This window comes from Acomys minous, assembly GCF_964271855.1.
Source record: "Acomys minous genome assembly, chromosome: 6".
NCBI classification, from domain to species: Eukaryota; Metazoa; Chordata; class Mammalia; order Rodentia; family Muridae; genus Acomys; species Acomys minous.
The window spans coordinates 79,698,278-79,721,311 of record NC_140487.1 but is presented as its reverse complement, the minus strand read 5'-3'; the positions used below and the strand labels follow the sequence as shown (position 1 = coordinate 79,721,311).

The 23,034-nt window shown below is 44.9% G+C and overlaps 1 protein-coding gene and 1 pseudogene across 7 annotated transcripts in view; one reads left to right on the top strand and one right to left on the bottom strand.

The window, feature by feature from the left end:
- Positions 1–23,034, bottom strand: part of RAVER2 (ribonucleoprotein, PTB binding 2) — an 84,289-nt gene that overhangs the window by 27,217 nt on the left and 34,038 nt on the right. For 5 of the 6 annotated variants that reach the window (XM_084784429.1, XM_084784430.1, XM_084784431.1 and 2 more), the window contains exons 3-4: positions 17,915–18,384; positions 13,600–13,791 (exon numbers count right to left, since the gene is read on the bottom strand). In XM_084784429.1, the coding sequence (XP_084640555.1) occupies positions 13,600–13,791; positions 17,915–18,384 (662 nt within the window). The remainder of the gene's footprint in view (positions 1–13,599; positions 13,792–17,914; positions 18,385–23,034) is intronic. The other variant, XM_084784434.1, reaches the window with a different exon arrangement.
- On the top strand, positions 21,420–22,795 carry LOC311599345 (large ribosomal subunit protein eL22-like; annotated as a pseudogene). Its single transcript has one exon. The product of its transcript is annotated as a large ribosomal subunit protein eL22-like (transcript).

Sequence of the window (23,034 nt, the reverse complement as noted above, 5' to 3'; positions counted from 1 at the left end):
CTGCAGTATATACAGTGGCATTTGCAACTGCCCCAACACACAGAGAGCTCTCTGTTTCAGTGAATGAATGAATGAATGAAATCATAAAAGCCAGATGGGAATGGATGAATAAACAGTATAATAATAAAAGCCAGGCTGGCATGCGGCCTGCCTATTATCCCAGCACAGGGGAGGAAGAGGCAGGGGATTCCCAGAGCAACCTGAGTAGCCAGACTAGCTGAACGGCTGAGCTCCCAGTCCAGTGTGAGACCATGCTTAGGTACATAAAGTGGAGAAGGCTCAAGGAAGACATGTGACAGTAACCTGGGGCCTACACACACATGAGCATGTGTACCCTCACACACATGTAAACACACATACATACATACTTGAGTGCCATACATGCATATGCAAAAAAGTCCAATATATGTATATTTCAGTAGCAAAGCCATATGTACACACATGTATGTCTGTGTGTATGTATGTATATATGTATGTATGTATATGTATGTGTATATACACATATATACCTATGTATTTATACTCATACACATATGGCCACAAGAAAAGGGAGAACTGACAAGTACAGTTAGGTTTCTCTCCTAACCCAGAGTCTATAAAATTGAGAGGGAAAAAAATATGGGCTCAAGAAACAGATACGGCATTGCCAAGAAGAAAGCGTGCAGGCAGATGTGTGCAGAGAGCAGTAAAGTCTATGGCCACAGGAGAGCTCAGGGAGGGCTTTGGTAGGGGGCACTGTGCAGCTTCCTCTACCGTCAGTTCCTTCAGGGGAGCTGGTTTCATGGGCCACTGCAGCTGCAGAAACCAAGGTTGAGCAGCAGGTGGTATGCACGCACGTGGTGGGGGCGGGAACTAGATGGTGTTGGTGCAGGAGGATGCTGCTCACTGACCATCTAGCAGCATTCTCAGCTCCTCCTCGTACCCACACGCACAGTGAGGCATCACGACTCAGGAACAGGAAGTCTAGAAACAGAGGGCCAGGTGCGAGATGCAGAGGGTCCGTGAGGCAGTGTCCAGTGCGGTAGGAAAGCCCAGAGGGCAGCCCATCAGAGCCTTCCCTGCCTGTCTTCCCTAAATCCTAACAGAACCCAGGCTTTCTCTTTACTCTTCCCATCTATCAAAGTCGTGTGCATGTGCATGTACGGGGGCTTAGGAACAGCACACTGCTCTAACCACTGAGCTATACATCAACCCTTTCACTAATCTATAAGCATTGGCAGAGGATGAAGCTGACCCCACCCCCAGAAAATATGTATTCAAAGAAAACAATAACTTGACATCTGGCGACTGGCACCACTCAAAGGCAGCAGGCAGGACTGCTTGTGACAGAGAAAGCAGAGGCAACAGACAAGAAACTAAGGCTGCCCACTGAACACAATGGATGTCCGCCCCCCCCCCCAAAAAAAGTAGCATTAAAATGGGCAGCGGATTTTTTTAAAAACTAGTAACATGAGCAAGAACACTGAGTTATAAGGTCCAGCAGGAAGTGCTAGCATGAAAAACAAACACATGAAGACAAAAGCAGCCCTTGCTTACTATAAACAGAATTGCTCCAAGTGCATCACATGGGTTAGGTCCCAGGCCCTCAAAAGCAAGCCCATAAATTGGCATGGACGTCCCTATTCTGTAGGCAAAGGCTTCAGAGATGCCCAAAGTGTTCCTCTTAACCTGTTTTCTGTGCTTTACCCGGCAGGTTAAATAGTAAAAATAATATGATTCAAAAGAAGTCAGCAATCTGAAAGATGAAGTTAAAGAAACAACAACAAAATGCAAGTAAGAGCAAGGTGAGGCCAACAGCTGCGGCAACATGACAGGGCCAGAGGCCAGGGGCTAGGACTTGTTCATCAGAGGCCCCTGCAGGAGAGGAAGAGCTGAGGGGCATCTTTTGGGAAACAGCTGAGAAGCATGCATTATTAAAAAGGGATTAAAGGGCACAGAAAAATCATCAACCACCTGGTGTCCCAAACATGCAGTTAAAAAAAAAAAAAAAAGCACACCTACACCCAGTAGTCATAAAGTTTATCAACGCCAAAGCAAAACTTAAAAACAAAAAATTAAAAAGAAGACAATGCTATCAGACGCTCCAGTGGGAACGCATCTCCTAAGGCGCGAGGAGCCAGCTACGAGCAGGTTCTCCCTGGAAACACTAGACAAGGGAGGCGACGACGAACCAACACTCCACGAGTGTTAAGGGAAACCCCTCTGAAGCTAGGTTTCTACATGCAGGGGAGCTAGTGTTCTAGAACGAGAAAGAAGAAAACTGTTCCCCGCTGCCCACATTCTCAAGTTTTCACCACATGAATGCCTTCATTCAAAACTCCCCGGGTGGAAACACTGCGATCAGAAAAGAGGCAAAGGCAAGACAGTGCTGTGCGACATGTGGAAGCTAACGTACACATCGTACATAATATTCAGGGTAATTCTAAAGTAAAGAATTGGGCATATTGGGGTTGGAGAGATGGCTCAGAGGGTAAGAGCACTGACTGCTCTTCCAAACGTCCTGAGTTCAATTCCCAGCAACCACATGGTGGCTCACACCCATCTATAGTGAGATCTGTTGCCCTCTTCTGGCATGCAGGGGTACATGCAGGCAGAGAATTGTATACATAATAATAAATAAATAAATCTTAAAAAAAAAAAAAAAGAATTGGGCATTATTATCACCATGGCAAACAGAACAGGAAGGGGCAAACAGAATGGCACTGAGTGAATTGGAAAGACAAAGGCACTGAGAAAGGAACAATCACCAGTAGGAAACAGATAAAATGGAGACTTAGGAGATGGCTTACCCTATAAAAGCACTTGCCACAAAACCCTGAAGACTCGAGTTCAAAGCCCAGATCCCACATAAAAAGCTGACGGCAGAGGCATACATCTGTAAGGCAAACCTAGCACAGATGGGAAGCAGAGAGAGAAGAATCTGCCAGAACGCACAGGCCACCCAGCCTGGAATACACGGCACAGTGGCAGAAACAGTAAAGAAGGCTATGCCGCAAAGCAAGCTGGAAGGAGAAAAGACTCGGGAAAAAGTTGACCTCTGACCTCCGGTGCACACTGCGGCACAGCTGTGTGCTTGCTTCCCACTCCCGCTTCTTAAAAGATAAGGGGCTGGAGAGATGACTAGCAGTTAAGAGCAGTGATAGCTGCTCTCCCAGAGGACCTGCAGTCAAGCCCTCGCGCGCACACGGCAGCTCACAACAATCTGTAATGCTGATGCCCTCTTCTGCCCCCATGAGCACCGCATGCCATGTGGTATACAGACATACAACAGGCAAAACACCTATGCACACAACATTTTTAAAAATGAATCAAAGTGCCAGGTACTGTGGTGCACATCTTTAATCCCAGCACTCCGGAGGCAGGAGCAGGTGGATCTTGGAGTTTGAGATCACTCTGGTCTAAACAGTGAATTCCTGGACAGCTAGGGCTACATAGTAAGACCCTGCCTCAAAAAAAAAAAAAACAACCAACCAACCAAACAAACAAACAAAACAACAACAACAACAACAACAAAAACCAACCAACCAACAACAAAAAAAGAAAAGAAAAAATTAATTAAAAGGCATAATGCATGGCTAACAAGCAAAGACAGTTCCAATAGTTAGAAATATGAAAAAAAGCAAAACATTTAACTAAAAGAAAGTATAAAGAAACAGACACCCAAAATACCAACTGAACAAAAATCAAATACACACTAAAAGGTTTTTTAAATGCACCAATAAAAAGACATGGACAAAAAAAAAGACATGGACTTTCATACTTTTTAAATGTAAGTTATCAGACACACACACACACACACACACACACACACACACACAGAGAGAGAGAGAGGGGGGGGGGGCTGAGGTAAAGGGACAGATATAAACACTAAAGAAAGCTGAAGGCACTGGGTAACATCAGAAAGGAGTCCTCTCGGAGATGCATTCTGATAAAATGGTCAGTATGATCAGCCACAGACACCTAGCTAAAAAGGCACTGTTAAATCTGGGGAAACTGCAGAATGAGTAAGCTAGAAAAACTGATCAGTATAGAGAAACACTTCTGTCCTAAGACACTAACAGTCGAAAATGGTAAAGGAATAAAGAAGAGAGAAAAGATGGAGAAGAGATGAATAATAATAAGACCAAACTATATTGCCACACACATGTGTGCAAATGCAACTTTATAATCCTCAAGCAGTGCACAAGCCATTTCCAAGCAAGAATGACACACTCATGAGAAAGTGGCCACAGAACAAGACACAGAGCTCACAATCTTGCCTTATCTCCAGGACAACAGCACAGACTGTTTTCCAACCATAAATCAATCAAAACATCCAACAGAAAAATAACTTGAAGAGCTGTGGCAATAGTGCAGGCTAGAAGCTGATCATGTGAAGAAGAAATATCAAGATAAGAAAAAAAAACTCAGCCTGGTGTGGTGGTGCATGCCTTTAATCCCAGCATTCGAGGCAGAAGCAGGTGGATTGCTGTGAATTCGAGGCCAGCCTTGTCTACAAAAGGGGTCCAGGACAGCCAAGGCTACACAGAGAAACCCTATCTTGAAAAACCAAAAGAAAAGAAAAGAGAGGTTAAAAAAAAAAAAAAGTAAGAGTGTCAAGATCCAGGGGTGACAGGGCATCTGAAGAGTGCAGAGAAACAGGAAAAGGCCAAAAAGGAAGAAAAAGCCAAGCTTGGTACAGCTTCAGCCCTGTGGCTCCCAGTGGGCAGAGGCGAACCAGAAACCTCACCCAACAGGTAAGACAGGAGGCAAGAGACCAGCGGCCCTACCCACAGGACAGGGTCACGATGCTATCAAGCCGCAAATTCCAGCTGCCTGTCCCACTGAGACAGCGACCTTTCAAGCAAGACTGGTCAGGAGCACAGAGGAGCTCCCCAAGCTCAGAGGGTTAAGGCAAAGTGCCACCTTGAGAGCAAACCTACTGCTTAGTACTGAGCTACCTTGGGGACCTGGGAAGAGTCTATGGTTCAGCAAATGCAAATCTATAAATACAGTACACATAAATGTGTCGGAGGGCAGAAATCACATCATTATTCAACTGACATAGAAAAGCCTTCAGTCCCAGGTCTTCATCCCAGTGACAAACTAGGGGATAATCTAGGGGAACAGAACTGTGCTACAACATAACAGGTGCCATATGACAAACCTATGTGGAAAAGCATCCAAACCAGGAAATAGAAGAGACCAGGGTGTCCACTCTTAATCAGAGTGCTCAAAGTCTTAACTAAAGCAAAAGATAAGAAATAAACATGATTCAAATATAAAAGGGAGAAGTCCGGGTTCCCATTCTGTGGAATGTCCCATCATGCAGCTGGCTATTTCCTTAGTCATGCAGGAGCTTTCGCACTGCGCAGTCTCACCTGTCAATGCTTTTCTAGAACCTTCTTCCCTGTGCTTATATCATATCTTCTCTCTTCCTCCCCCTAACAGTTTCTGAGATTCAGTGCTTACATTAAGTCCTTTAGTCCATTTGGAGCTGACTTTTGTGCTGGGTGGGAGAAGGACCTAGTTTCATTCTTTGGCGTGGCTATCCGTTTTCCCAACGCCATTGTTGAAAGAGCTGCCTTTCCCTCCATGTATGTTTTCAACAGCTTTCTCAAAGATAAGTGGCTGCACCGCCTGCGATGGTGTCCAGCCCCTCTGTTCTGTTCCCTTGGTTTGTGTGTCTGTTTAACGCTGGTTTGCATAGTTTTGGTTCATAAGATAAGGTAATGTGATGCCTCCAGTGTTGCTGGTTCTGCTTAGGGTCATTTTGGTGTCCAGCATCTTTTCTACTTCCTTATGAATTTTATGATGACTTTTTTCTCCAATTCTGTGAAGAATGCCATCGTGATTTTCATCAGGATTGCACTGAATCTAGTAGCATGCTCATTTTCACATTATTAATTCTGCCAGTCCATGACATGGAAGGCCTTATATCTTCCAGAGTCTTCAGGGTTATTCTGGGTGTTTTTAATAGGTATTGTGAATAGCATTTAGGAATGTTTCCAATGACACATTAGACAAGAATTGATAAAGAACCACAAAAATTAAACACACACACACACACACACACACACACACACACACACACACACACACGCGCGCGCGCACGCGCGCGCGCACAAGCTCGCGAAACACACAAATGATTAAATCAGTAAATGGGCTAAGTGATTTGAATAGACAGTTATCAAAGGAAAAAATACAAATGGCCAATGAGTGTTGGTCTGATGTATTTTGATGCTAATTAGTAAAAGGTTGTCACACCCGGGAAGGGCAAATGGGATAGGTATGGCTAAGGTTCCCAGGCGTGGGGAGACAGAGAAAATCTTGGGAAGAGGAGAGACCAGAAGAGAAGAGAGAGGAGGGTCGCGCCATCATGGGTTAGTTGGAGGAGAAAACATGGCCAGCAGGGATGGAGACTTGGCCCAGATAATGATAATTAGCAAGTATTTGGGATTACGGATGGAAATTATGAGAACTAGATGCCATGGGATTGGGACAGATATCCCATACCTGCCCTACTATGGGAAATAATTTAGAGGATTAGTATCTGCCCTGCCCCAGGTTAACAAAGGCTATTTTAAAATATAACAGGTGTCTGTGTCTTGATTGCTAGCAGGTCAGAAAATACTGCTGTAATAATAATTATAGGACTGATAATAAACATTAATAGGCAATACTGATAAATTGACAAAAAGTGGTGCTTGAAGTGGGGCAATTGTTAGGCAACACTGGTAATTTAACCACAATAAATGAGCTGGCCATCATATGTAAACAAAAATTGATGTGAGACTTTTGTTACTGCTAACGAGGACATAGAAAAGAACCCTTCCTTATTCATTGCTGGGGCGGGGTGAACTGAGGAAGCCACCCTGGACATCTGTTTCTATAGAGGCTCCTCTAAACACTAAAAATAGAAGTAGCATCTGGCCCAGCTGTGCTGCTCCTGGGTGTATGCCAGAAGGGTTCCAAGTCAACACACCGCTGAGTTAGCTGCGCATCCAAGCTGGCTCCTCTAGTCACAATAGCTAAGTAATGACACAAGCCCAGATACCCAACAGACGGATGGATAAGGAGAACGTGACACTTACACGTAATGGGACTTTACTACGTTATAAAGAAGAATGAAATTACGACATTTACCGGAAAACAATGGAACTGGAGATGACTATGCTAAGCAAAATGAGCTATATTCCAATAAATATAGACATCTTTTCAGATATGAAATTGAGACGTAAGTATGCGTATGTTCCCTTAAACATATATATGACATGAAATTCAAGAGGGGACTTTCAGAGGAAGTAAAGTCTCAGAGAATGAGGAAGGAAACAAGAGGATAATGGATTATATATACATACATGGACAAGCGGACACACACAGGCACCAGACACACACATACACAGGCATGTGCATGCACACACATGTGCACATACATATTTGTACATATGCACACACGTACACGCATGTGCACAAACACATACACACACATGCATGCACACAGGCACACAGTATAAAGCAGGGGGAGAAAGCAGAACCAGTAAGGAAGAAGAGGGCTGATGGGGCAAATAAGAACAAAGTATAATGGTATATACATACGAGAATGCCATGAATAGTTTCTTTCTACGCTAACAACAACAACAACAACAACAACAACAAGTCCAATAGGGGACTGGAGATAAACGTTGTGGTTAAGAGCACTGGCTGCTCTCTCAGAGGACCGGGGTTGGATTCCCACCAAGAAGGCGGCTCACAAGTGACTGGAACTCCAGTTCCGGGGATCTGACTCCTCTTCTGGCCTCTGTGGGGACCAGGCATGCGCACGGGGCACGCACACACATGAGAGCAAAACCCTCATGTGCACAAAGTAAGATAATTTTTTAATTTTAAAAAAATCACAAAATTCAAAATCTATACCTCAAGATTTGTGACATGTGAATACAGTATTTGTTAGAAGGAAACCAGTAAATGTATTTCTTTATTATTTACTTATTCTGTTTTTTTCAGCTAGTCTTATCCCATGGCTCTGGCTTGTTTGGAACTTACTATGTAGCCCAGTGTGGCCTTGCACACACAGCAATTCTCCCAGTGCTGGGCTTAATACACTATCATACCAGCCTATAAATGTACGTAACATAGAATAAGATTTACAAAAAAGAAAAAAAAAGAAAAGATTAGGGACGAGGGGTGTAACTCAATGGCAGAGTACCTATTCCTAGCACCAAAAAACATAACAAAACAAAACAACAACCAACCCAGAAAGTAAGAGTTAAGGATTGACATCAATAAACATGGGAAACAATTAACCTTACCACCCCCACCCTCAACAAAAAGGGAGAAAGTAAAAATGCAAAGCAGAAACAAGAAAATAATAAACATAAAAGCAGAAATAAGCAAGAGAGGAAAATTTAGAAACAATGAGATAAACAAAAGCTGGTACTCTGAAAGGACCAAATAGAATACTCTTTCCTAAGGCTGACAAAGAAAAACAGAAAATGCAAATCACACAGAATAAAAATGAAGAAAGTGTGCAACATCTTCTAATGCTAAGAGGCTGTAAGTGGGACTACAGCTAATGCTGAAAAGGCAAACGGAAGGGACAATCTTGTGTAACAGTCAAACGTAGCGCAGAAAGACAAAGAGGTAACAAACTGTCTCCAGATAGAGCTCGGAGGTAACCAAGGAACCTTCTGGAAGAGGCTCAGGGAGTGGGCCACCTGGCCTCACAGAGCAACACTGAGCTTCTCAAAGAGCAGACAGCTGGACATGACAAGTTGATGTGGAAATAGGGAGAAGGGTTGTTATAGCAAATACAGGATACCCACATGCAATACACAGAACTAGAGAAACTAAATAGCGAGGAGGACACAGAATAGACACCGGAAGTGGTTGAAGAGAAGGAAGAGGAGGAGAGCCTACCATACAGGTCCTCTGAAAGACTCCACACAGCAGGAGATCCAAACAGATGCTGAGACACACAGCCAGGGAGTCTTATGGAAGAATTGGGAAATAGAGGGACCTGGAGGAGCCAGGAGCTCCACAAATCTGGGCCCAGGGGCATCTGTAGAGGCTGACGCACCAAAGACCACGCATGGTGAGGACCTAGACCCTCTGCTCAAACGTAGTAGATAGGCAGCACAGTCTTCTCAAGCATCCCATAATATGGGGAGTAGGGGCTACCTCTGACATGGACTCTGGTGCCCACTTTCCCCTGGTTAATCACTTCCCCCTGGTGGGGCAGCCTTGCCAGGCCACAGAGGAAGAGAATACAGGCAGTGCAGATGAGCCTTGATAGGCTGAGGTCAGATGTTAGGGGAGGAGGGCTCCCCTTTCTGAGGACTAGGGCAGTTGAGTATAAGGGATGGAGGAGGGACTGGGAGGCGACAAGGGAGGGAGGAGGGAAGGGGCTATCATCAGGGTGTAAGGTGAAATGAGCATAAAATAGAAAGCAGACCATAGAGAGGGCACAGAAGGGAGGGAGGGGGACAGGAAGGAACCAAGAAAGAAAAATGTGGCACTTTTTCTCTCATATGGAGAAAGACACATAAATGGACGGAGATCAGAAGGAGACTATGTGGGGGACCCATGGTGGGGGACCCATGGTGGGGGACCATGAATGGATGTGGAAGATGATCAACTTACAATGAATAACACATGTGTGTGAAAATGTCACAATGGCTGGGCGTGGTGGTGCATGCTTTTTAATCCCAGCACGCAGGAGGCAGAGGCAGGTGGATCGTTGTGAGTTCAAGGCCAGCCTAGTCTACAAAGTGAGTCCAGAACAGCCAAGGCTGCACAGAGAAACCACATCTCAAAAATAAAATAAAATAAAAATGTCACAATGAAACCAATTATTTTTTACATTAAAAATTTTTTAATTAAAAGGATGACTTCCATGAAACAAATCAATGTGATTTGCCATCTGTGTGTTAGCCTTTCTGTCTGCTTGACACAATCTGGAGTCTTCTGAGAAGAGGAACCTCAATTAAGAAGATACCTTTATCTCATAGGCCTGTAGGCAAGTCTGTAGGGCATTTTCTTGACTAGTGATTCACATGGGAGGGTCCAGCCCACTGTGGGTGGTAACTACCCCTGGCCTATGGGTATGAGCAAGCAGGCTGAGCAAGCCTTGGAGAGGAAGCTAGTAAGCAGCAATATGCATAGCCTCTACTTCATTTCCTGCCTTGCTTCCCTCAGTGATGGACTGCAAGCAGTAAGCCAAAGAAACCCTTTCCTCCCCAAGTTTGCTTTTGGTCATGGTGTTTAATCACAACAGAAAGCAAAATAAGACACTGTATCAGTCAACTGGAGGATAAATCACATCCTTATCAGAATCGTTGCAGAAATACTTTGCTTATTTTTCTCAAATTTCAGAAACTTGGTAAAAGATATGCACAAAGAGCTCACAAAAAGTACTACCCATAACAACTTACTTTAAATACTAAAAAAAGAAAAAAAAAAGAGTCAAAGTTTTCTCACTATCCTTGCTACCTGCTCAGGAAGGTCTGCATGTCAGTCTGAGGTACGTGTTCAGTGTGCACCATTAAAGGACAAGAGAGAAAAGTGATACAATCCAGCCTACAGGGAAAGGGATCATACCTGTGTCTGAAGATTAGAAGAAAAAGAAGGAACGGCATGGGACCGTGGAGGGCATTACTCTGATCACACAGGTGGAAAGCGACAGCTGTATTTGGGGTGTTGATGAGAGGCCAGTGATGAATAGCTGGCCCTGAGGTTCCCAGTTTGTTTTATACCACGTCAAGTTATTATAGAACACTGAAAGTAAGTGCCAGAGAAAAACTATTTTCTTAAGAGATGCTAAAACTAAGCTATTGATCTAACAGATGGTCTCAATTCTTCTCAATGACTAGAAATACAGATGTATTGATCTACCAACATCCGTACAGAAGTTAGTGTAAGTAGTAACTGAAGCTATTGGGGGTCTGTAAGGAAGAAAGAGAGAAAGCTGAATGCCAAACCCTACTGATGCCAACCTTCAGGGGCACAATCAAGCTGGGCAAGAACAGACAGGAAACAAGAATGGCGAGGCAGGAGTCACAGGCGAAGAACATTTCAAACGCTGCAGGGATCTCACAATCAAACACTGGAGGATACTTAACAGATCTGAGTATTAAGAAATCCCTGTTGGGGCTGGTAAGATGGCTTGGGCACTACAGCGCCCGCCATGTAAGCATGGTCCCCAGAAAAGGCTGGGCACAATGGCATACACCTGTGATCCCAGCACTGGGAAGGAGGAAGCTATGGGGACCCACAGGCCTTGCTGGCCAGGCGGTCTAGTTCAATAGGTGAGGTCCAGGTTCAGTGAGAGATCCTGTCTCAAAAACAAAGGTGAAGAATAACTGAGGATTGAGGAAGACGCCTGATGTTGACCTTCGGCCTCCACGTGCGTGCACACACATGGACACACATGAACATGTCTACACACATAGAAATCCCTTCAGGAGGGCAACTGACTTGAAGGAGGTGGACACTATGCTGCATTGGGTGGAGAGCGGATGGAAGATTAGGACTTGGTGGCAATGGGCCCTGGTAACGAAACAGCAATTGTAAAGGCAGCGATCTAGGGTTTTTGCTTACGAAATAACAAGGTATTTATGACAGATGGGACAGAGCTAGTGAAACGCGTAAAGCCAGAGAGAAAGCAGAGGGCGCAGAGGCTTCCCCTGGGGACACTGTCCTATAAAGAGGGAAGGGATACTCTTTACATGAACCTCCTGGGCATTAGGGAGTGCTTATGCATGCCGAGAGGAGCAGGAAGCGAGCAGGGAGAGAAGAAAGATGGCTGGCTGACTCTAGGCCCTGATCTTTGCAGGAACCATGATCTTCTCATAGAAAGAGTGACAAAAGCATGCACAAGGCACGAGGACAGGCTTGTCACAGCTGCAGGAGGAAGCAGGAGACAACCAGTGACAGACAGGCTGGAGACTTGTAGGGGTCAGCAAAGGCACACGCCACGCATTTGCAGGGGCACCAAGCCACCCAGCTGTTTCAGGTCTAAGACCACAGGGTGCCTTGACTCTAGAAGTCAGTGACTAGACTGGTTCAGCACTGTGACCTCAGCAAACCCGGAAAGTCAGCAAATCCCACTGAGCAAAGATACAAGGTAGCAGAGGAGAGATGAAACGACAGTGAACAAATAGCTAATGCCTGGACTGGAGAGTAAGATGCCCACCATGCTAGCTCTGGAAACAGAAAGGAGGGACCCAGGGTCAAAGGTGAGCTCAGAGGGGACTAAGAGGGGAGGGAGACAGGTCTAACAGCTGCCTCCCAGGCCCAGCCCACCTTCTCCTCTTCTTTCCTAATCATCGTAACTACTTTTGGCTTCACTGTCACCTGTCACTCTCTCATTTACATATCTTATGAGGTCTCCAGTGCAAAATTCAACCAGTCCTTTGACTATGCCACACTTTCTTTCTTTAGCATCAACCAACCACCTGGCCGCACCTCTCTACGTAGGTGGCTCAGGGACCATTTGCCTCTCTCCGAACATTTAATCCAGCTCAGACCACCGCCCAGCCTACAGCGCCTACTCACCTGCCACCTTACTGTCACCAGATTTAACGAAGAGCACAGGATGTTCAGTGAAACTTGGAGTTGACATAAACAATGAATAATTTTAATGGGAGCATGTCTCACGCAAAATCTGGACTTATTTGGCAGTCCCATCCTCCACCCCCATCAGCACATGTCAATAATGGCATCCATTCCTTAATGTCAGATTCAAATATCATCTTCATTGCGAAGTTTGTCCTAACTCTTTCAAAAGAGTATCTACCCCTTCGTTAAACCATCAGGTATGTACTGTGCGGAGTGCTGGGGTGAAAACTGTGAATGAATTGTCCGTATCTAAGGGACCCTCAGGCTAGAGAAAGCCAGAGGAAAGAGGGCCTGGTGGAGAAGAGGTAGACCTTTTCCTTAGCTCGGACTGTGGGCCCTACACTGTGTGGACCTGTGTTATGATGACTTCTGGGGGAAAAAAAAAAGAGACATGACACTGGAAACTTATAGCAGACCGTAACTAAAATATTTGCTGAATGAATGAAAGTCTTTCAGAAATTACTCTGGACAGGGGCTGGGGAGATAAAGCACTTGTGGTGTAAAGACCAAAGTTTGGGCCCCCAGAACTCATGAAAAAGCTGGGTAGATGTGCTGGCCATCTGTAATCCCAGCACTTGGGAAGGAGATGGGGAGGGAGCCCCCGGACAAGCTGGCTGGCCAGACTGGATGGAATGAGTGAATACAGAGGAGAACCACCGAGAGAAACCGGACACAGCCTTGGTCTTCCACATATAAACACACATACTACTTGCAAACACATCTTCCCCCTACACACGTTACTTATACACAGGCCCATATGCAAATTCTCTCTCTCTCTCTCTCTCTCTCTCTCTCTCTCTCTCTCTCTCTCTTTCTCTCTCTCCTCGCTTGGTTTTTCAGACACCACTTGGCCAGCTTTTTAAAAAAAATACACTTATTATTTTAAAAGCATGAATGTCTTTAGTGTAATGCAAACCACAACAGGCCAGGGAACGGCACTAACTGTAGACAGACTTGGGAGGTTAAGGCAGTCTCCGGGTCATGCAGCAGTAAGCCACTCACCACGCGCTGAGCTGCTATGAGGGCCGCTAGGGTGCTCCGCCCTGGTGCTCCTGGGGCGCAGAAGGACAGCTGGACTTGGCTCCCCTTGATGGTGATGCCATCTGCCACCTGCTGAACCTCCTCGGCATGCTCCGCAGTGCTATATTCAACCACTGCAAAGCCACCACCGTGACCGCCTTCATCCTGTGCAAGCTGATACCACACAGCACATTAAACAGAGATTCTGAAACTGATTTATGAACATTTGTTTACAGTAATCATTTCCAAACTCAACAGCTAGGCCCTCGGCCTGTGCTGGTGACAACCTCCTTTAGACACAGTTATTCATTCGTTTGTTAGTTTGGTTTGGGTTTTCGAGACAGGGTTTCTCTGTGTAGCCCTGGCTGTCCTGGAACTCTCTTTATAGACCAGGCTGGCCTCAAACTCACAGAGATCCACCTGCCTCTGCCTCCCAAGTGCTAGGATTAAAGGTGTGTACCACAATGCCCAGCTGACACAGACAGTTGTTCTTAAAGACAGGCCTTTCAACCCAGTTTTTCATTTTCTAATTTAACAGTCAATAAATAGTCTTCTACTTATTAAGAAATATATACACACAATTAGCAATTAATAGGAAAGGATAATTAAGTAATTCTATCAAAAAAAGTCACCAGATTCATGGATAACGAAACACACATGATAAATGCTTCCATCAGAAGAAGACAGGTGGTTGGAGTCACAGTTAACTTTTATTTCAACATATTAAGCAAATCCCAGCAAACTGGTCAAGCACACTAAAAACTAGATCGTAATTATGAGCCTCATGCTAGGTCTGATACTATGTCATCTGCACATGACCCTCACTCTCAAGTGCGGGCTAACGAGATACCGCACATGGACCAGGGCTTAGCTCTGTCACCCTCCTGCAGGAGTGTGCATGATGACAGTACAGGCTGGTTCCATGGACCGGGGCTTAGCTCTGTCACCCTTCTGCAGGAGTGCACAGGACAACAGTACAGGCCGGCTCATGGACCTGGGCTCAGCTCTGTCACCCTCCTGCAGGATGACAGTATAGGCCGGCTCCATGGACCTGGTCTCAGCTTTGTCACCCTCCTGCAGGAGTGCGCAGGGCGACAGTACAATCCGGCTCCATGGACTTGTACAAAGAGCAGCTGGAAGAAGGACCACATCACTACAGTTTCAGATTCAAACACACCTGAATAAGCTTAATAAATATGCTAATATTCCAAGTTGATAGAAGTGGCAAAAATCAAGCCTGTGTCTTTGAGAAGTCACAAACACAACCCTATGATAAGAGTTTCTATCTCATGTTACTATTACAAATAAATACTTTCTAAGTCCTTAGCACTTTTTAATTTTAAAAGTGTAGCTTTCGCCAGGCGGTGGTGGCACACGCCTTTAATCCCAGCACTCAGGAGGCAGAGGCAGGTGGATCTCTGTCAGTTCCAGGATATCCAGGGCTACATAGAGAACACTACTCAAAAATAAATAAATAAATAAATAAATCAAACCAACTAAACAAAACCAAAAAAAAAAAGCTTAATTTTTACTTCCTTGGCATATTTAGGCCAATTTTTCATTTCTGCCCCTTCAATATCTTTACTTCTTTAAACTGTCCTAAATTTTCTTCATAAAGCTTTTTTCCAAATGTGTAAGGCAAAGGAAAAATACCTACCTCTTCCAAGCATTCCTTCTATAATTGAAACCAGATCTTCAGATCAGAGCTGTTGAAGACAGCTGTCCCTTTGGTCCCTTGACGGCAAGAGAGAGTGTCTCCAGGCCATTCTCTGCTGACTTAGGATGGACAAGTGCCTGAACTTGACAGACCCATGGGTGAGGAGCTATAGCGAAGCTGCCTTAGCACGCCTCTGCTGCTGTTGTGTTTCAGTGGGGCAGCTTTCACTCTTACCTAACGCAGACCACCTGAAGGCTTCCAAACCAAAATCAAGTCCCTTTCAAACCACATCAGCAATGAATGGTACAGTGGGACTCTCAGTTCAAGACCAGAACCACTCAAAAAAGTTTCCGTTATTTGAAACATTTTAGCAGAAGCTAAGAGTCACTCAACCAAACAGTAGCAAACAGTATCTGCCACTGTATAGCTACAAGGTGATCTGTCAGGTTCACTTTTTAGGAATACAGTGCATTGTTAATTGTAACGGACCATATTTTATGATAGATCTGTGATGCATGGATTTGCCCCTCACATTTGCTCCAAATACCACAGAGAATTAAGATGACACAGGATGATATACAACTCTCTATGTAGCTGTATCTATAAATCTGTATATGTAACTTTATTACTCTTAGGATTCAACAATATCAGCACGCCACTACACCAATCAAATAACTAACCTTGGGTAAAAAGGTCTGTCACAAGATATTCTAATTTTACACAAGCCTTGGATGGTTTCTTTAATGCCTTACTGGGACGGGAGGAGCAGAGATGCAAGAAAAAGCAAGATGGGGCCATAAATACAACATTCTAAAATATGCAAACAGATGCCTAATCTCACATGCAGAATCTGAAAAGGACAATCTTGTAGAAAGTGGGAGCAGAGTGGCACTCACCAGCAGACCACAGAGTACAAACATCGTCGGTTACAAGGCATAAACTTTGAGATAGATAGGAAAACATAAGTTCAGGAGATCCATCATAAAACATGCCCCATCACAATTAACAAAACACTGTATTCATAAAAAGTTCTGAGCATGGATACTGAGTGCTCTCATCACAGAAGAGGGTAATTCTCAGTCAGTCAGCTGGCTTTAGGCTCCCCACCACATGTACGTACTTCACAGCGTCATGGTAGGCATAACAAATACATACAACCTTATCTGTCCACTGTGCACACACACATGTCCACTGTGCACACACACATCCACCACATACCCACATGTCCACTGTGCATACATCCAGGTCTACTGTGTGCACACATATCCACCATGCACACACATGTCCACTGTGCACACACACACATGTCCATTGTGCACATCCACATGTCCACTGTGCACACACACATGTCCACTGTGTATACACACACACACACATGCCCACTGTGCACATCCACATGTCCACTGTGCATACACACATGTCCACTGTGTATACACACACACACATGTCCACTGTGTACATCCACATGTCCACTGCGCACATACACATGCCCACTGTGTATACACACACAAACATATGTCCACTATGCACACACACACACTGCACACACACACGCCCACTGTGCACATCCACATGTCCACTGTGCATACACACATGTCCACTGGGTATACACACACACACACATGTCCACTGTGCACACACACACACACATGTCCACTGTGCACATCCATATGTCCACTGTGCACATACACATGCCCACTGTGTATACACACACAAATATATGTCCACTATGCACACACACACACTGCACACACACACGCCCACTGTGCACATCCACATGTCCACTGTGCACACACACACACACACACACACACGCACATCCACTGTGCACATCCACATGCACAATCCAGCTCCAAAATTTCACCACAATACAAGAGTTTGGCAGCTGCTGGGTCAGAGGACAAAGGAGAGGAAGGGAGTTAAGACAGGAAACATGGCAGTGAAGGGAGGAGGCAAAAAGGAGGAACTGAAGGAACAGAGAGAGAACTGGTCCGCCGCCATCAGAAAGCTGCAGGGGGAGCTGTCCCACTGTGCGTCTCTGTGCAGTTCCTGGGATGCATTTGCCAGCAGGTGCCTGGAAATGCTCACCAGTATGGCCAGGAGCTCTCGACATGCCTCAGCCACCTCTACCCCATTCTGATAGATGGTGGGGCATCTGCCTTAGCCATTCTCCGAGTTTTCCAGCCTCTACTAAGTGGCTCTTCAGAGAGGATTTGCAATTATTTGTTCACTTGTCCCTCATCTACAAAACTGAAGCACCGAGACCCAGCGTCTACTCTACATTTCTGATATGCCCAGCACTGGCCCAGAGACAGCGCTGAGCACGACTTGGAGAGAAAAACAGACCAATGGATGAACAGCTGGACAGCTAGGTGGAATGAGAAACAGAGTAGACAGCGGGTTTACTGTGATGTAGTGAACCAAAGCAACAGAGTTTGTCCCATGAACAGAAGGCAATCACTTAAATTTCCTTAAGAGTCCTCATTATAGACTGGAGCAAAATCAAAATCAACATCAAAATCACCACTGTACTATTCACGTGTCTATGACAGATTAACTGGATATAGATACAGACGACATCGATTAGATATGCACACAACTATTTTTAAGTACCTTAAATCAGTTCTTAGAAATACATACCTGGCAGAACACAGGTTTATGGATACCGGAGAAAAGCTGCAAGAGCTCTTCTGAATCCCTGTAGTCACTGGGGAGTTTGTCTATACAAAGGCACTTAGAATGGATGAGCTCCGAGGCCAATAGGTTAACATCCATCCACTGTGCAAAGAGGGCCGAAGCTCCCATCTGCCTGCCCAACAGCTCCAGTCTGGCCTTGGCAGCGAAGTCCTTTTTCATGTACTCCACAAACCCGTAGCCTTTGGAGTGGCCCGTAGCTTCGCTGTAGACCAAAAAACACCTCTCGATATTCCCGTACGCGCGGACAAGTTCTTCAAACTCTTCTAACGTGAAAGAGACGGGCAGGTTGGTGATACACAACAGGGCGTCTGTGGGCTGCAGCTGCACTATTAGTTCTCTGCCTCGAAAAGAAAACTGATGAAACCTCTGAATCGCGCTCTGCGCCTGCTCCCCATTCAACAAGGTAACAAAAGCTGGAAGACAACAGAGGGGATCGCAAGGTTTTTAAGGTCAGCACTTTCATCTTTCTCCTGTGACCCATAGTAAGAGATGCATTTTATGCCTAAGACTCAGTATATACAAAGGTACGTATCTCTTTTTGAAGCAAAATTATCAGAGGATACCCTCCTACTCTATGTAATGCCTCCTCCCATGTGTCTGCCCACACACACACTTTTTGAGACAGTCTTACCATCTAGCTCCTGTTGGCCCCAGACCTCAGTACACAGACCAGCTGACTTCAAACTCAGAGATCCAGCTGCCTCTGCCTCCCACGTGCACCACCAAACCTGACCTGAAATACACTCTAGATTTTGTCATTCTTTAGAAACTGCTTTTTCTAATTATGTGTGTGTTGCACGTGTACGTGTGCAGATCCGTAGGCAGGCAAGCAGGCATGCGAGTGCACACAGTAGCCAGGAGGGCGCCAATGTCCACCTCTACCGCTCTCCACCTAACCCCTTTGAGCTATCCCTTTGATGTCCCTCAACCCTGGGCTCTTGTTTCTGCAGCAAGGCTACTGTACTCCCCGACTCCTGGTCAGAGCCCGGCTCAGGAGCATGGGGAGACCATGCCTGGCTTGTTATTATGTAGGTGCTGGGATTCAAGTTCAGGACCCCATGATTGCTCGAAACACATTTCTTTAAAAATTTGTTTATATTTCATGTGCATTTGTGTTTTGCCTGCATGTATGTCTGTGTGAAGGTGTCAGATCTTGAAGTTACAGACAGTTGTGAGCCACCAGGCGGGTGCTGGGAACTGAGCCCAGGTCCTCTGGAAGAGTAGCCAGTGCTCCTAACCTCTGAGCCATCTCTCCAGCTCCGCCCCCCCCCCAGCACCTGAATGCATTTTTAACCACTGAGCCATCTCTCTATCCTCTGCCTTGTCAATTCTAATTTACTATGGTTTTTTTTAAAGTCTTTTTTTTTTTTTTTTGGTTAATGCTGAGGCACCACTAAACTAATTTCATAGCAAATTGCTCAAGTAAAAAGTTTAGCAATTGTATTAGGAGTTCCACTATAAGATCCACCATATTGTGAGGGATTTCTAACACAGAGATCTGACCCTCTCAACAATAGAGTTTTAAGAAGCCTTTCTTAAAACCCTCAAAATGAAGTTAAAATGAGGTTATAAGACCCTTACCTCCAGAAAGATCTAAAAGACATTCACAGGAAGGACCTAAAACACTGAATGTACAGTAAAACATGCCCAAATGCCTGAAGCAAACCAGTTTCTCCGAATCTTTTTCACATCATTAAGATAAATTAAGACAGCGAAATGGCTCTGCAACGTCAAGTCTCATGAGGGAGTTTATCCCAGGACCTGGATGGTAGGAGAAGAAAGCCAACTGCTACAGCTGTCCCCTGCCACATGTGCAAGTATGCACTCACACACACGCACAAATAAATCAGTGTAACTTTTAAAAATAGATCATAATAAATCTAGATTGATTAGCTTCAAAGAACCCAAGAGTGTATAAACCATATACAACTTTGCTAAATATTATCAAATGGGAAAAAAAACATGATTCTGATCTTGGATATTTTAACCTTTAATCCCAATGAGACAATTTTAAACACCACTGAAGCTATTTCAACATCAAACAATAAAATATATTAAATAAAATAAAATAAATGGCATAGCTTTGCTGGTGACTCATGCCTAGGATCTCACACATGTGACATAGAGACAGGAGGGACATAAACTCAGGGCCAGCCTGGCCTTCATAGCTGAGACAGAGACCCTGCCTCAAACAAATATGTGACACAAGTGGGTGACAAATGAATGAAGTATATAGATTCATATTTGTTAAAGTTAGGTCATATAAATTTATCTGTTTTCACTAACGATTGTAAATATTTTAAGAACTTTTGTAAGAAATCCTGAAAGCCTCCAATGAAAATACCACACAGCAATCCACAAATCACAAGGGAGCTGCTGTCTGAAAGTGCCTTGTCTCCTTAGGGAGCACAGGGAGGCAGCCCTGCAAGCACTTAATTTACCCAGATTCAGATAGAGCTTAGTCCCGTGCGGTTCAGAGCAAACACCTAAGAGGTGAGAAAGGGAGTCTCATCGCATGGGTAGCTCTGTCCTCCCTCAGTTGGTCTTGGTGCCCATGTGGCTCTCAGAATCTGAGCATCTTACCACTAAGAGTGATGCCAGCATCTAAAGCAATGTGGTTTTCATTGTGCAAGCTCTCCAAATGCCAAGTACAGTGCAACAATCTAACTCTTCCAACAGGAAAGAAAACCACCCTCATTGCAAGAATTAACTCTTGGCTGCCAACACCCCCCTCCCCTTTTTTAAAGTGATTTGTTTTGATTTTTACTAGCTACTTTTTTGTTGTTGTTGTTGCAACAAAATGACCTGAGAGACTCACCTGTCTTAGCTAGGGTTACTTACTACTACTACTGTGATGAAACGCCAAGACCAATGAAGCTAGTCAGGACAGAATCTCAAACCAGGCAGAAACCTGGAGGCAGGAGCTGACAGAGTCCATGGAGAGGTGCTGCTTACTGGCTTGCTCAGTTGGCTTTCTTATAGAACCCAGGACCACCACCCCAGATGGCCCTACCAACGATGGGCTGGGCCCTTTCCCATCGATCACTAATTAAGAAAACGTTCTACAGGCTTGTCCACAGCCTGATCTTATGGAGGCATTTTAATCAATTGTGGCTCCCTCCTCTCAGACGATTTTTCAAGTTGACATAAAACTAGCCAGCACAACTGACCCCTTCTCAACTTGACACATAAACGTGTCACTGATACTTCACATCTTTTTCATCAGCAAGATCGCACATTAATAAAGACATCACAGTATAGCCTGGCGGTGATGGCACACGTCTGTAATCCCAAGAAGGCAGAGGCAGGTAGATCTCTGAGGGCTACCCAGAAAAACCCTTTCTCAAAAATCAAACAAACATCACAGTATAAAACATCTTACCAGCTTAAAATGCCCCACTGCCTTACAAATTCAAACACTTTAAAAGTTCCTCTTCGCTTTGCTGCCATGGCGCCTGTGAAAAAGCTTGTGGTGAAGGGGGACAGGAAAGGAAGCAGGTTTTGAAGTTCACTCTTGACTGCACCCATTCTGTAGAAAATGGAATCATGGGTGGTGCCAGTTTTGAGCAGTTCCTCCAGAAGAGAGTCAACGTGAATGGGGCAACTGGGAATCTCGGTGGAAGGGCTGTGACCATCGAATGGAGCAAGAGCAAGATCACTGTCACTTCTGAGGTGCCTTTCTCCAAAAGATATTTGAAATATCTCACCAAAAAATATTTGAAGAATGATCTTCAAAACCGGATGCCTATTGTCACCAACAGCAAATAAAGTTATGAGTTGTGTTACTTCCAGATCAACCAGGATGAAGAGGAGGAGGACGAGGATTAAGACACATTGGTCTGGAATGTTTTGTATTAATTTATAAATTAAATTTAAGAACAACCACCAAAAAAGTTGTCTCTTAAAAAAATATCCAGTCTCTTCTAAAATTCCAAAGTCTCCATTAAAAACTCTAAAATCTCTTTTTAAAAAGTTTAAGTCTCTCAACTAAGAGCTCCTGCAAAAATAAATCAAATGCTTTCTTACTTCAAGAGGGAAGAACCAGGACACGGTCACAATATGAATAAATCAAAGCCAAACTCCATTAGTGTAAGTAGCTTATGTTCAACATCTGGGACTCAATAATAATCTTCTGGGCTCCTCCGTGGGGGTCTGGGTAACTTCTGCAGCTCTGCTCTCTACAGCACGTGCAGCTTGTCTTCTGAGGATTGGCAGCTCCACCTCACTGCTGTTCTTGGTGGTTGTCCCATGGTACTGACATCTCCAAAACGCTGGGGTCTTACTGTGACTGGGCTGCATTCTCACCAATAGCCTCTCCAGGGGTCTCACCATGGTGCAACATGCTTCAACTTCTCTCCTTGATCCCTTTAATCCTGGGCCTTCAACTGCTACTGAGCCCACACCTTCACCAATCGATGGCTTCTCTGGTCTCTCTCAGTGCCAGGTCCCAGCTGCTTTCCATCACCCTGTCATGCCTTCAAAACCAACACCACCTGGGTGCCTCTTACACTACCAAGTTTGGCTGCCAAAACTAGGGTGGACAACCTTGACTACCACTGGAACACAGCCTTTGTGTGCTGACTCTCAGGAAACACTTCTCAGAAGGTTTCACCGCAGTGATGCTGGTCTCTTCTTGATCACGGCTAATTTCCCAGCCCCAGTCGACCAGCGTCAATTGTCCCATTAAAGCAAAGGTTTACTTCAGTGGTTCTGGTCTTCAGCCCCGGCTTCCAGAACCATAGAATCTTAATTCGAAACAGCAAATATTAAGTGACTCTCAGACTTCCCTCTGGAACTTCACAAGCCAGTCCTCTACCATCTGTGTTGCTTTCAACATTCTTATCTTCCTAGGTCCCACAAAACTGCTCACCAAGCTTTGAACAGTCAATGGCTCCTCTCGCCCAAAGTTCCAAAGTCCTTTCACAATCCTCCCCGAAACAATATGGTCGGGTCTGTCTGTCACAGACCACTATCCTGGGACCAATTTCTGTCTTAATTAGGTGTAATGAAACACCATGACCAAAAGAAAGATGGGAAGAAAGGGTTTATTCAACTAACCCTTC